This window comes from Tachyglossus aculeatus, chromosome 17, assembly GCF_015852505.1.
Source record: "Tachyglossus aculeatus isolate mTacAcu1 chromosome 17, mTacAcu1.pri, whole genome shotgun sequence".
Taxonomy (NCBI): domain Eukaryota; kingdom Metazoa; phylum Chordata; class Mammalia; order Monotremata; family Tachyglossidae; genus Tachyglossus; species Tachyglossus aculeatus.
Window position 1 is genome coordinate 10,746,029 of NC_052082.1, and position 15,076 is coordinate 10,761,104.

At 45.9% G+C, this 15,076-nt stretch overlaps 1 protein-coding gene across 2 annotated transcripts in view; it reads left to right on the plus strand.

Moving 5' to 3' along the window:
• ART3 (ADP-ribosyltransferase 3 (inactive)) overlaps positions 1–11,613 on the plus strand; it is a 38,951-nt gene extending 27,338 nt beyond the window's left edge. For both annotated transcript variants that reach the window (XM_038759409.1, XM_038759408.1), the window contains exons 8-10: positions 684–815; positions 8,041–8,073; positions 11,281–11,613. In XM_038759409.1, the coding sequence (XP_038615337.1) occupies positions 684–815; positions 8,041–8,073; positions 11,281–11,399 (284 nt within the window). In that variant the 3' untranslated portion in view covers positions 11,400–11,613. The remainder of the gene's footprint in view (positions 1–683; positions 816–8,040; positions 8,074–11,280) is intronic.
• The last annotated feature ends 3,463 nt before the right edge of the window (positions 11,614–15,076 follow it).

Sequence of the window (15,076 nt, forward strand, 5' to 3'; positions counted from 1 at the left end):
CTGTGAGCCCCCAGTGGGACAATCTGATCACCTTGTAACCTCCCCCGCGCTTAGAACAGTGCTTTGCACATAGTAAGCACTTTATAAATGCTTAGGAATGTGTCTGCAGAGAAGCAGCGTGGCACAATGCAAAGAGCCCGGGCTTTGGAGTCAGAGGTCATGGGTTCAAATCCCGGCTCCGCCAGTTGTCAGCTGTGTGACTTTGGGCAAGTCACTTCACTTCTCTGGGCCTCAGTTCCCTCATCTGTAAAATGGGGATGAAGACTGTGAGCCCCCGGGTGGGACAACCTGATCACCTTGTAACCTCCCCAGCGCTTAGAACAGTGCTTTGCACATAGTAAGCGCTCAACAAATGCCATTGTCATTATTATTAGAAGGGGGAGACAGACGACAAGTTGTTGCCAACTTGTACTTCCCAAGCGCTTAGTCCAGTGCTCTGCACACAGTAAGCGCTCAATAAATACGATTGATTGATTGACAAAACAAAACATGGAGACAGGGGTCAAAGCCGTGAGAATAAATAGAATTACAGCTCTAGGCACATCATGAACAAAATAAATATAGTAAGTACGTACAAGTAAAATAAATCTGTACAAATGCTTAATAATAATGGCCTTTATTAAGCGCTTACTATGTGCAAAGCACATCCAAAGGGGCTGGGGTGGGTTTTTTCTCCCTTGCAGACGCCCCAAGCAAGACTCAGGACGACAGCGAGAGCCCAAACCCCCTGCTCATCTTGCCTCAAGCCCCCCTATTCACCACCCCGGGACCCCCGGAATGGGCTGGTGGGCCTGCCCACCCTCCAGCCGGGCAAGGTAAGTGGGGGAGATGCCACCTCTGGGCCCTTGGGCAGACACATCCCGAGTCGGGGGGCGGGCCTGGGGCCTGGAGCAGGGAGCCCCCCGAAAGGAGCTGCCGTTTCAGGGAACGGGCCGGATATCTTCCCTTCACCATCCTCATCAATCAATCAATCAATCAATCAATCGTATTTATTGAGCGCTTACTGTGTGCAGAGCACTGTACTAAGCGCTTGGGAAGTACAAATTGGCAACATATAGAGACAGTCCCTACGCAACAGTGGGCTCACAGTCTAAAAGGGGGAGACAGAGAACAAAACCAAACATACTAACAAAATAAAATAAATAGGATAGATATGTACAAGTAAAATAAATAAATAAATAAATAGAGTAATAAATATGTACAAATATATATACACATACATATATACAGGAATATGTACAAATATATATACATATATACAATATATTCATTCATTCATTCATTCAATGGTATCTATTGAGCGCTTACTGTGTGCGGAGCACTGGACTGAGCGCTTGGGAAGTCCAAGTTGGCAACATCTAAGAGACGGTCCCCTACCCGACAGCGGGCTCACAGTCTAGAAGGGGGAGACAGACAACAAAACAAAACGTGTGGACAGGTGTCAAGTCATCGGAATAAATAGAAATAAAGCCGGATGCACAGCATTAACAAAACAGAATAGTAAATATGTACAAGTAAAATAGAGTAATACATCTGTACAAACACATACACAGGAATGTGTCTGCAGAGAAGCAGCGTGACTCGTCCCCCTCTCCATCCCCCCCATCTTACCTCCTTCCCTTCCCCACAGCACCTGTATATATGTATATATGTTTGTACATATTTTTTACTCTATTTATTTATTTATTTATTTATTTTATTTGTACATATCTATTCTATTTATTTTATTTTGTTAGTATGTTTGGTTTCGTTCCCTGTCTCCCCCTTTTAGACTGTGAGCCCACTGTTGGGTAGGGACTGTCTCTCTATGTTGCCAATTTGGACTTCCCAAGCGCTTAGTACAGTGCTCTGCACATAGTAAGCGCTCAATAAATACGATTGATGATGATGATGATGATATACAGGTGTGGTGTGAGCCTCATGTGGGACAGGGACTGTGTCCAACCTGATTATCTGGCCTCTAGAGGAGCGCTTACAACAGTGCCTATAGTAAGCATTTTACAAATATCATAAAAAAATTTAGCGCTCAATAAGTTTTTTGATTGATTGATTACTTATGTATTTATTTGTTTGTGCATATTTATTCTATTGATTTTATTTTGTGAATATGTTTTGTTTTGTTCTCTGTCTCCCCTTCCTAGACTGTGAGCCCACTGTTGGGTAGGGACCGTCTCTAGATGTTGCCGACTTGGACTTCCCAAGCGCTTAGTCCAGTGCTCTGCACACAGTAAGCGCTCATGTCTGCTGTGTGACCTTGGGCAAGTCACCTAACTTCTCTGAGCCTCAGTTATCTCATCTGTAAAATGGGGATTAATCAATCAATCGATCGTATTTATTGAGCGCCTACTGTGTGCACAGCACTGTAGTAAGCGCTTGGGAAGTCCAAGCTGGCAACATCTAGAGACAGTCCCTACCCAACAGTGGGCTCACAGTCTAGAAGGGGGAGACAGAGAACAAAACCAAACATACTGACAAAATAAAATAAATAGAATAGATAGGTACAAGGAAAATAAAAAAATAGAGTAATATGTACCAACATATATACATATATACAGCGTGGCTCAGTGGAAAGAGCCCGGGCTTTGGAGCCGGAGGTCATGGGTTCAAATCCCGGCTCCGCCAACTGTCCGCTGTGTGACTTTGGGCAAGTCACTTCACTTCTCTGTGCCTCAGTTACCTCACCTGTAAATTGGGGATGAAGACTGTTACCCCCCGTGGGACAACCCGATCACCTTGTAACCTCCCCAGCGCTTAGAACAGTGCTTTGCACGCAGTAAGCGCTTAATAAATGCCATTATTATTATTATTATATATACAGGATTAAGACTGTGAGCCCCCCGTGGGACAACTTGATCACCTTGTATCCCCCCCCCCAGCGCTTAGAACAGTGATCTGCACATAGTAAGCGCTTAACAAATGCCGTCATTATTATTATTATTAATAAATACGATTGAATGAATGAATGAATGAATGAATGAATGAATGAATGAGCACTCCAGTGATTATCATAGGCCTAAACCTGTTGGATGGCGCCCTCTTCTGGCGGCCTTTGGTCCCGTAAGTCTGCTTTCATTCATTCATTCATTCAATCCTATTTATTGAGCACTTACTGTGTAGACCGTACTAAGCGCTTGAAAGAGTGCAATAGAACAATAAACAGACACCTCCCCTCCCCTCATGAGCTGACAGTCTGGAGGGGGAGACAGACATTAATAGAAATCAATAAATTCATTGTCAGTCAATCGTACAAAGCAGCGTGGCTCAGTGGAAAGAGCCCGGGCTTTGGAGTCAGAGGTCATGGGTTCAAATCCCGGCTCTGCCAATTGCCAGCTGGGTGACTTTGGGCGAGTCACTTCACTTCTCTGGGCCTCAGTTCCCTCATCTGGAAAATGGGGATGAAGACTGGGAGCCCCCGTGGGACAACCTGATCACTTGTAACCTCCCCAGCGCTTAGAACAGTGCTTTGCACATAGTAAGCGCTTTATAAATGCCATCATCATCATCACCTTGTAACCTCCCCAGCGCTTAGAACAGTGCTCTGCACATAGTAAGCGCTTTATAAATGCCGTCATCATCATCACCTTGTAACCTCCCCAGCGCTTAGAACAGTGCTTTGCACATAGTAAGCGCTTAATAAATGCCATCATCATCATCACCTTGTAACCTCCCCAGTGCTTAGAACAGTGCTTTGCACACAGTAAGAGCTTAATAAATTCTATCATGATTATTATTATTATTAATGTGTGCAGAGCTCTGTACTAAGCGCTTGGGAAGTACAATGCTTTGCACATAGTAAACGCTTTATAAATGCCATCATCATCGCCTTGTAACCTCCCCAGCGCTTAGAACAGTGCTTCACACATAGTAAGCGCTTAATAAATGTTATCATGATTATTATTATTATTATTATTACTGTGTGCAGAGCTCTGTACTAAGCGCTTGGGAAGTACAATGCTTTGCACATAGTAAGCGCTTTATAAATGCCATCATCATCATCACCTTGTAACCTCCCCAGCGCTTAGAACAGTGCTTTGCACATAGTAAGCGCTTAATAAATGTTATCATTATTATTATTATTACTGTGTGCAGAGCTCTATACTAAGCGCTTGGGAAGTACAATGCTTTGCACACAGTAAGCACTTTATAAATGCCATCATCATCATCACCTTGTAACCTCCCCAGTGCTTAGAACAGTGCTTTGCACATAGTAAGCGCTTAATAAATGCTATCATTATTATTATTATTACTGTGTGCAGAGCTCTGTACTAAGCGCTTGGGAAGTACAATGCTTTGCACATAGTAAGCGCTTTATAAATGCCATCATCATCATCACCTTGTAACCTCCCCAGCGCTTAGAGCAGTGCTTTGCACATAGTAAGCGCTTAATAAATGCTATCATGATTATTATTATTATTACTGTGTGCAGAGCTCTGTACTAAGCGCTTGGGAAGTACAATGCTTTGCACATAGTAAGCGCTTTATAAATGCCATCATCACCATCACCTTGCAACCTCCCCAGCGCTTAGAACAGTGCTTTGCACATAGCAAGCGCTTAATAAATGCTATCATTATTATTATTATTATTATTACTGTGTTTAGAGCTCTGTACTAAGCGCTTGGGAAGTACAATGCTTTGCATATAGTAAGCGCTTTATAAATGCCATCATCATCATCGTCATCGCCTTGTAACCTCCCCAGCGCTTAGAACAGTGCTTTGCACATAGTAAGCTCTTAATAAATGCTATCATGATTATTATTATTATTATTATTACTGTGTGCAGAGCTCTGTACTAAGCGCTTGGGAAGTACAATACTTTGCACAAAGTAAGCGCTTAACAAATACCATTATTATTATTAGTAGTAGTAGTAGTAGTAAGCGCTTAACAAATAGCATTATTATTATTATTATTATTATTATTGTTATTATTATTATTATTACAATTCGGCAACAGATAGAGGCGGTCCCTACCTAAAAACTTGTTGTTTGTCTCCCCCTGCTACACTGTGAGCCCGTTGTTGGGTAGGGATTGTACCTGTTGCCGACTTGTATTTCCCAAGCGCTTAGTACAGTGCTCTGCACGCAGTAAGCGCTCAATAAATACGATTGAATGAATGAATGACTGAATGAATGAATGACTGAATGAACAACGGGCTCACAGTCTAGAAGGGGGAGACAGACAACAAAACAGGTAGACAGGTGTCAAAACCGTCAGAATAAAGAGAATTATAGCTCTAGGCACATCATGAACAAAATAAATATTGTAAGTATGCACGAGTAAAATAAATCTGTACAAATGTTTAATAATCATGGCCCTTATTAAGCGCTTACTATGTGCAAAGCACATCCAAAGGGACCGGGGTGGGTTTGTCCCTTGCAGACACCCCAAGAAAGCCTCAGGACAAAAACGAGAGCCCTAAAGCCCCTGCTCATCTTGCCTCAAGCCATCATTAATAAAATAAATAGAGTGGTAAATATGTACAATTAAAATTAATAGAGTAAAAATATGTACAAATGACTGCTACGGTTTCAGAGAAGCACAGTGGAAAGAGCCCAGGCTTAGGGAGTCAGAGGTCATGGGTTCGAATCCCAGCTCCGCCACTTGTCAGCAGGGTGACTTTGGGCAAGTAACTTCACTGCTCTGGGCCTCAGTGACCTCATCTGTAAAATGGGGATGAGACTGTGAGCCCCACGGGGGACAACCTGATGACCTTGTATCTCCCCCAGCGCTTCGAACAGTGCTTGGCACATAGTAAGTGCTTAACAAATACCATTTTGGACAAGCAGCGTGGCTTAGTGGAAAGAGCCCAGGCTTGGGAGTTAGAGGTCATGGGTTCGAATCCCAACTCCACCACTTGTCAGCTGTATCATCATCAATCGTATTTATTGAGCGCTTACTGTGTGCAGAGCACTGTACTAAGCGCTTGGGCAGTACAAATTGGCAACATATACAGTCCCCACCCAACAGTGGGCTCACAGTCTAAAAGGGGGAGACAGAGAACTAAACCAAACATACTAACAAAATAAAATAAATAGAATAGATATGTACAAGTAAAATAAATAGAGTAATAAATATGTACAAACATATATATACATATATACAGGTGCTGTGGGGATGTTACAAGGAGGTTACAAGGTGATGATGATGATAATGATGGCATTTATAAAGCGCTTACTATGTGCCACTTGTCAGCGAGGTGACTTTGGGCAAGTAACTTCACTGCTCTGGGCCTCAGTTACCTCATCTGTAAAATGGGGATGAGACTGTGAGCCCCCCGTGGGGAAACCTGATCACCTTGTATCTCCCCCAGCGCTTAAAACAGTGCTTGGCACATAGTAAGCGCTTAACAAATACCATTTTGGAGAAGCAGCGTGGCTTAGTGGAAAGAGCCCAGGTTTGGGAGTTAGAGGTCACGGGTTCGAATCCCACTCTGCCACTTGTCTGCTGGGTGACTTTGGGCAAGTCACTTCACTGCTCTGGGCCTCAGTGACCTCATCTGTAAAATGGGGATGAAGACTGTGAGCCCCACGGGGGACAACCTGATCACCTTGTATACCCCCCCCAGCGCTTAGAACAGTGCTTGGCACATAGAAAGCGCTTAACAAATACCATTTTGGAGAAGCAGCTTGGCTTAGTGGAAAGAGCCCAGGCTTGGGAGTTAGAGGTCACGGGTTCAAATCCCGACTCCGCCACTTGTCAGCTGGGTGACCTTGGGGAAGTCACTTCACCGCTCTGGGCCTCCGTTCCCCCATCTGTAAAATGGGGATGAGACTGTGAGCCCCACGTGGGACAACCTGATGACCTTGTATCTCCCCCAGCGCTTAGAACAGGGCTTCGCACATAGTAAGCACTTAACACATACCATTTTGGAGAAGCAGCGTGGCTTAGTGGAAAGAGCCCAGGCTTGGGAGTTAGAGGTCATGGGTTCGAATCCCACTCCACCACTTGTCAGCTGGGTGACTTTGGGCAAGTCACTTCACTGCTCTGGGCCTTAGTTACCTCATCTGTAAAATGGGGATGAGACTGTGAGCCCCACATGGGACAACCCGATCACCTTGTATCTCCCCCAGCGCTTAAAACAGTGCTTGGCACATAGTAAGCGCTTAACACATACCATTTTGGAGAAGCAGCGTGGCTTAGTGGAAAGAGCCCAGGCTTGGCAGTCAGAGGTTCATTCATTCATTCAATCGTATTTATTGAGCGCTTACTGTGTGCAGAGCACTGTACTAAGCGCTTGGGAAGTCCAAGTTGGCAGCGTATAGAGACGGTCCCTACCCAACAGCGGGCTCACAGTCTAGAAGGGGGAGACAGACGACATTAACAAAATCATCATCATCATCAATCGTATTTATTGAGCGCTTACCGTGTGCAGAGCACTGTACTAAGCGCTTGGGAAGTCCCAGTTGGCAACATCCAGAGACAGTCCCTACCCAACAGTGGGCTCACAGTCTAAAAGTGACAAAATAAAATAAATAAAATAAAATAAATAGATTAATAAATACGTATAAGTAAAATAAATAGAATAATAAATATGTACAAACCCGCCCCAAGGTTCACGGTCACGAAAAGACTCGAATTATTTTACTCATATTTTCCACATTCTTCCCTGTTAAACTCATTTTTAGATTTAGCACTGACAATCCTCTCCCCCCTCGAGACTGTGAGCTCGCTTTGGGGCAGGGACCATCACTGTGTACTGTTGTTTTGTTCTTCCCCAAGCGCTTAGTACAGTGCTCTGCGCACAGTAAGCGCTTAGTAAATACGATTAATGGAATTATGGAATGGAAGGGGAAGGGGATTGAAGGGGTTTGCTCTTTCCAGAAGAACCCTGCGCTTAGGAGAGTGTGGTAACTTTGAATGTTGCCATGAATTCATTCATTCATTCATTCAATCGTATTTATTGAGCGCTTACTGTGTGCAGAGCACTGTACTGAGCGCTTGGGAAGTCCAAGTCGGCAACATCTAGAGACGGTCCCTACCCAACAAAGGGCTCCCAGTCTAGAAGGGGGAGACAAGAATTGAAAACTGTTTTTCACTTTAGGAGAGAAAAGCCACGAACACATGGAAAAGCCAGGTAAGAACGATTGTTATTATTATTACTATATTATTATAATATAATATTAATATAATAATAGATAATTATATATACTATTATAATAATTATTAATGATTATTATTATTCCACTTTATTGGTACCTCGTCTTTAATAATAATAATAATAATAATGGTATTTGTTAAGCACTTACTATATGCCATCCACTGTACTAAGCGCTCTGCACATAGTAAGCGCTCAATAAATACGATTGATGATGGCGGGGGGAGACAAGGAAATCAGGTTGGACACAGTCTGTCCCCCGTGGGGCTCACCCTCTCAATCCCCATTTGACAGCGGAGGAAACTGAGGCACGGTGAAGTGACTCCCCATTTGACGGAGGAGGGAACTGAGGCACAGAGAAGCGAAGTGACTTGCCCAGGGTCACACAGCGCACAGACGGCAGAGCCGGGATGAGAACCCACTCTTAGAGAAGCAGCCTGGCCTGGTGGAAAGAGCCCGGGCTTTGGAGTCGGAGGTCGTGGGTTCAAATCCCGGCTCCGCCACTCGTCTGCTGTGTGACCTTGGGCGAGTCACTTCACTTCTCCGGGCCTCAGTTCCCTCATCTGTCAAATGGGGATGAAGACTGGGAGCCCCACGGGGGGCAGGGACTTCATCCAACCTGATCAGCTTGGATCTACTCCAGCGCTTAGAACAGTGTTTGATGCATAGTAAGCGCTTACCAAAGAGCATATAGCTATAATTCTATCGTATAGCTATAATTCTATTTATTCTGGCTATTTTGACACCTGACCATATGTTTTGTTTTGTTCTCTGTCTCCCCCCTCTAGACTGTGAGCCCGCTGTTGGGTAGGGACCGTCTCTAGATGTTGCCGACTTGTACCTCCCAAGCGCTTAGTACAGTGCTCTGCACACATTAAGCGTTCAATAAATACGACTGAATGAATGAATGGAAAGAGCCTGGGCTTGGGAGTCAGAGATCATCATCATCATCATCAATCGTATTTATTGAGCGCTTACTATGTGCAGAGCACTGTACTAAGCGCTTGGGAAGTACAAATTGGCAACATATATACATATAGATACATACATATATACATACATATATACACATATATACATATATACACACACATATATACATACATATACATACATACATATACATACACATATATACATATATACATATACATATATACATATGTATATACATATATACATAAAGATCATGGGTTCTAATCCCGGCTCTCCCGCTTGTCAGCTGGGTGACTTTGGGCAAGTCACTTCACTTCTCTGGGCCTCAGTTCCCTCATCTGGAAAATGGGGATGAAGACTGGGAGCCCCTCGTGGGACAACCTGATTACCTTGTATCTACCCGGGCGCTTAGAACATTGCTTTGCACATAGTAAGCGCTTAACAAATACCAACATTATTAGTAGTAGTAGTAGTAAGCGCTTAGCAAATACCATTATCTTCTAGACTGTGAGCCTGTTGTTGGGTAGGGACCATTCATTCATTCATTCATTCGTATTTATTGAGCGCTTACTGCGTGCAGAGCACTGTACTAAGCGCTTGGGAAGTACAAGTCGGCAACATATAGAGACGGTCCCTACCCAACAGTGGGCTCACAGTCTAGAAGGGGAAGACAGACAACAAAACAAAACATGCAAACAGGTGTCAAAAGCATCAGAACAAATAGAATTATAGCTTGAGCGCTTACTGTGTGCAGAGCACTGTACTAAGCGCTTGGGGAGTACAAGTTCCCTGCCCACAAGGAGCTCACAGTCCAGAGGAGGAGCTTTGGGTCTTTAGAAAAGGGTTTTCCTACCGGTTCCTGACCATCTCTATATGTTGCTGATTTGTACTCTCGCAAGCACTTAGTCCGGTGCTCCGCCCACAGTAAGCGCTCAATAAATACGATTGAATGAATTAATAGATGGAAATCCCCGGATCAGAGCAAATCCACTTTATTGGAACCTCATGTCTTTAGAAGCAGCGTGGCTCAGTGGAAAGAGCCCGGGCTTTGGAGTCAGAGGTAGTGGGTTCAAATCCTGACTCCACCAATCGTCAGCTGTGTGACTTTGGGCAAGTCGCTTCACTTCTCTGGGCCTCAGTTCCCTCATCTGTAAAATGGGGACAAAGACTGTGAGCCCCACGTGGGACAACCTGATCACCCTGTATCCCCCCAGCGCTTAGAACAGTGCTTGGCACATAGTAAGCGCTTAACAAATACCATCACTATTATTATTATTAAGTCACTTTCTATTCTATTCAATTGTATTTATTGAGTGCTTAATGTGTACAGAGAACTGTACTGAGCGCTTGGGAAGTACAAGTTGGCAACACATAGAGGCGGTCCCTACCCAACAGTGGGCTCACAGTCCAAAAGTCACTTAACTTCTCTATGCCTCAGTGACTTCATCTGTAAAATGGGGATGAATGAAGACTGTGAGCCCCACGTGGGACAACCTGATCACCTTGTATCCCCCCCAGCCCTTAGAACAGTGCTCGGCACATAGTAAGCCCTTAACAAATCAATCAATCAATCACATTTATTGAGCGCTTACTGTGTGCAGAGCACTGTACTAAGCGCTTGGGAAGTACAAGTTGGCAACATATAGAGATGGTCCCTACCCAACAGCGGGCTCACAGTCTAGAAGGGGGAGACAGACAACAAAACCAAACATATTAACAAAATAAAATAAATAGAATAGATATGTACAAGTAAAATAGAGTAATAAATCTGTACAAACATATATATACATATATACAGGTGCTGTGGGGAAGGGAAGGAGGTAAGACGGGGGGATGGAGAGGGGGACGAGGGGGAGAGGAAGGAAGGGGCTGAGTGTGGGAAGGCCTCCTGGAGGAGGTGAGCTCTCAGTAGGGCCTTGAAGGGAGGAAGAGAGCCAGCTTGGCGGAGGGGCAGAGGGATTGGGGGCATTCCGGGCCCGGGGGAGGACGTGGGCCGGGGGTCGACGGTGGGACAGCCAACAAATGCCATCATTTGTTCAATAAATACGACTGAATGAATGAATGGAAAGAGCCCGGGGTTAGGAGTCAGAGGTCATGGGTTCTAATCCCGGCTCTGCCACTTATCACTCTGCCAGTTGTACTTCCCAAGTGCTTAGTTCAGTGCTCTGCACACAGTAAGCGCTCAATAAATACAACTGAATGAACTTAGCTGTGTGACTTGCCATCATTACTATTTGCTTTTATCCGCAGCGCCCAACAGCCACCCTTCCTCCTCCTCCTCCTCGTCCGGCGAGAGGCACCTTCCGCGACTTGGGCCGTTGGCGTTCCTGGCCATCACATCCGTCCTGACGCTTTTTGCCCGTCTCTAGCCGCCGCCGGGCAAGGCCGCCCCCCGCTCGCCCACCCCATGGGGGGCCGAACTCGCCCGGTGGGCGCGGGAAGGCCCCGAGGGTCCCGGGGTGGGCCTCGACCCATCCCCGCCGTTACCCCGTCACTACATTGGTTCACTGACCCCCCTTCTACACTGTGAGCCCGTCGTCGGGTAGGAACCGTCTCTAGATGTTGCCAACTTGGACTTCCCAAGCGCTTAGTCCAGTGCTCCGCACACAGTCAGCGCTCAATAAATACGATCGAATGAATGAATGAATGAATATGTTGCAAACTTGGACTTTCCAAGCACTTAGTACAGTGTTCTGCACACAGTCAGTGCTCAATAAATATGATCAAATGAATATGTTGCCAACTTGGACTTCCCAAGCGCTTTGTCCAGTGCTCTGCACACAGTCAGCGCTCAATAAATACGATCAAATGAATGAATACGTTGCCAACTTGGACTTCCCAAGCGCTTAGTCCAGTGCTCTGCACAGTCAGCACTCAATAAATACGATCAAATGAATGAATATGTTGCCAACTTGGACTTCCCAAGCGCTTAGTCCAGTGCTCTGCACACAGTCAGCGCTCAATAAATACGATCGAATGAATGTGTTGCCAACTTGGACTTCCCAAGCGCTTAGTCCAGTGCTCTGCACACAGTCAGCGCCCAATAAATACGATTGAATGGATGAATGAATAGAAGGGGGAGACAGAGAACAAAACGTATTAACAAAATAGAATAAATAGAATAAATATGTACAAATAAAAGAAATATATAGAGTAATAAATCTGTACAAACATATACAGGTGCTGTGGGGCGGAGAAGGAGGTAAGGCAGGGGGATGGGGAGAGGAAAGAGGGGGCTCAGTCTGGGAAGGCCTCTTAACTTGTACTTCCCAAGCGCTTAGTACAGTGCTCTGCACACAGTAAGCGCTCAATAAATACGATTGAAGGAATAAATGAGAAGGCACACAAGCCCACCTTGGGGTCCTGAGAGGCGGCCGGGATTCCCATCCGTGCCCATCCCTGGATTTTCCGGCCTAGCCACAGCGAGGGCGGCCGGGCCTGTATTTCGGAGTGACGCCGTTAAATAATAATAATAATAATAATAATAATAGCATTTATTAAGCGCTTACTATGTGCAAGGCACTGTTCTAAGCACTGGGGAGGTTACAAGGCGATCAGGTTGTCCCACAGGGGGTTCAAAGTCTTCATCCCCATTTTCCAGATGAGGTCACTGAGGCCCAGAGAAGTGAAGTGACTTGCCCAAAGTCACACAGCTGACAAGCGGCGGAGCCGGAATTCGAACCCACGACCTCTGACTCCAAAGTCCGTGCCCTTTCCACTGAGCCACGCTGCTTCTCTCGATTAAAGATTTGAAGAAGCCAGTGAGGGGCCCGCCGCCGTCGTTCCTGCCAGGCGTCCGCAGCTGCCGCTGGTCACTCACTCTGCCGACGTCGGGCGCGGGGGGAAAGCAGTGTGGTCTAGTGGGTAGACCTGGGGGTCAGAGGTCGTGGGTTCTAATCCCGGCTCCGCCACTTGTCAGCTGGGTGACTTTAGGCAAGTCACTTCCCTTCTCTGGCCCTCAGTTCCCTCATCTGGAAAATGGGGATGCAGACTGTGAGCCCCATGGGGGACGGGGACTGTGTCCAACCCGATTTGCTTGTATCCACCCCAGCGCTTAGTACAATGTCCGGCACATAGTAAACGCTTAACAAACACCGCCATTTATTTGTTCATTCATTCAGTCGTATTTATTGAGCGCTTACTGTGTGCAGAGCACTGGACTGAGCGCTTGGGAAGTACAAATCGGCAACGTATAGAGACGGTCCCTACCCAACAACGGGCTCACAGTCTAGAATAATAATAATAATAAAGGCATTTATTAAGCGCTTACTATGTGCAAAGCACTGTTCTCAGCGCTGGGGAGGTTACAAGGTGATCAGGTTGTCCCATGGGGGGCTCACAGTCTTCATCCCCATTTTACAGATGAGGTAACTGAGGCGCAGAGAAGTTAAATGACTTGCCCAAAGTCACACAGCTGACAATTGGCGGAGCTGGGATTTGAACCCATGACCTCTGACTCCAAAGCCTGTGCTCTTTCCTGCCCACTGTTGGGTAGGGACCGTCTCTAAATGTTGCCAACTTGTACTTCCCAAGCGCTTAGTACTGTGCTCTGCACACAGTAAACGCTCAATAAATATGATTGATTGATTGATTGACTGATTCTAGACTATGAGCCCACTGTTGGGTAGGGACCATCTCTATGTTGCCAACTTGTACTTCCCAAGCGCTTAGTACAGTGCTCTGCACACAGTAAGCGCTCAATAAATACAATCAAATATTTGTTAAGCGCTTACTACGTGTCAAGCACTGTTCTAAGCACTGGGGGGGATATGAGGTGATCAGGTTTTGTTGTCTGTCTCCCCCTTCTAGACTGTGAGCCCGCTGTCAGGTAGGGACCGGCTCTCTATGTTGCCAACTTGGACTTCCCAAGCGCTTAGTACAGTGCTCTGCACACAGTAAGCGCTCAATAAATACGATTGAATGAATGAGACAGACAACAAAACAAAACATGTAGACATCCTTATGCCCCTTACTGGCATGGTTTTAGTGCCAGCGGCCCGAAGGACGGTTCCGGAGGAGGGAGGGCGGCCACAGCCAACCCTGGGAGGCCGGCCGGGACGGAGCCCACTCCAAAGAGCCCGGGCTTTGGAGTCAGAGGTCATGGGTTCAAATCCCGGCTCCGCCAATTATAGCTGTGTGACTTTTAGACTGTGAGCCCACTGTTGGGTAGGGACTGTCTCTATATGTTGCCAACTTGTACTTCCCAAGCGCTTAGTACAGTGCTCTGCACACAGTAAGCGCTCAATAAATACGATTGATTGATTTAGGTAAGTCACTTCACTTCTCTGTGCCTCAGTTCCCTCATCTGTAAAATGGGATTAAGACTGTGAGCCCCCCGTGGGACAGCCTGATCACCTTGTATCCCCCCCAGTGCTTAGAATAGTACTTGGCACATAGTAAGCGCTTAACAGATACCATTGTCTTCTGACTGTGAGCCCGTTGTTGGGTGGGGACCGTCTCTATACTGTACTTCCCAAGCGCCTAGTCCAGTGGTCCGCCCACAGTCAGCGCTCAATAAATACGATTGAATGAATTAATAGATGGGAATCCCCGGATTAGAGCAAATCCACTTTATTGGAACCTCATGTCTTTAGAAGCAGCGTGGCTCAGTGGAAAGAGCCCGGGCTTTGGAGTCAGAGGTCGTGGGTTCAAATCCCGCCTCCGCCAATCATCAGCTGTGTGACTTTGGGCAAGTCAGTTCACTTCTCTGTGCCTCAGTTCCCTCATCTGTAAAATGGGGACTGAGACTGTGAGCCCCCCGTGGGACAATCAGATCACTTTGTATCCTCCCCAGCGCTTAGAACAGTGCTTTGCACATAGTAAGCACTTAACAAATACCAACATTACTATTATTATTATTATATAAGGTGATCAGGTTGTCCCACATGGGGCTCACAGTCTTAATCCCCATTTTACAGATGACTGTAAGCCCCATGTGGGACAGGGACTGTGTCCAACCTGATGGTCTCGTATCTACCCCGGCGCTTAGTACAGCATATGGCCTATTACGTACCTTAAATATTACGATCATTAACAAAGAGAAGGC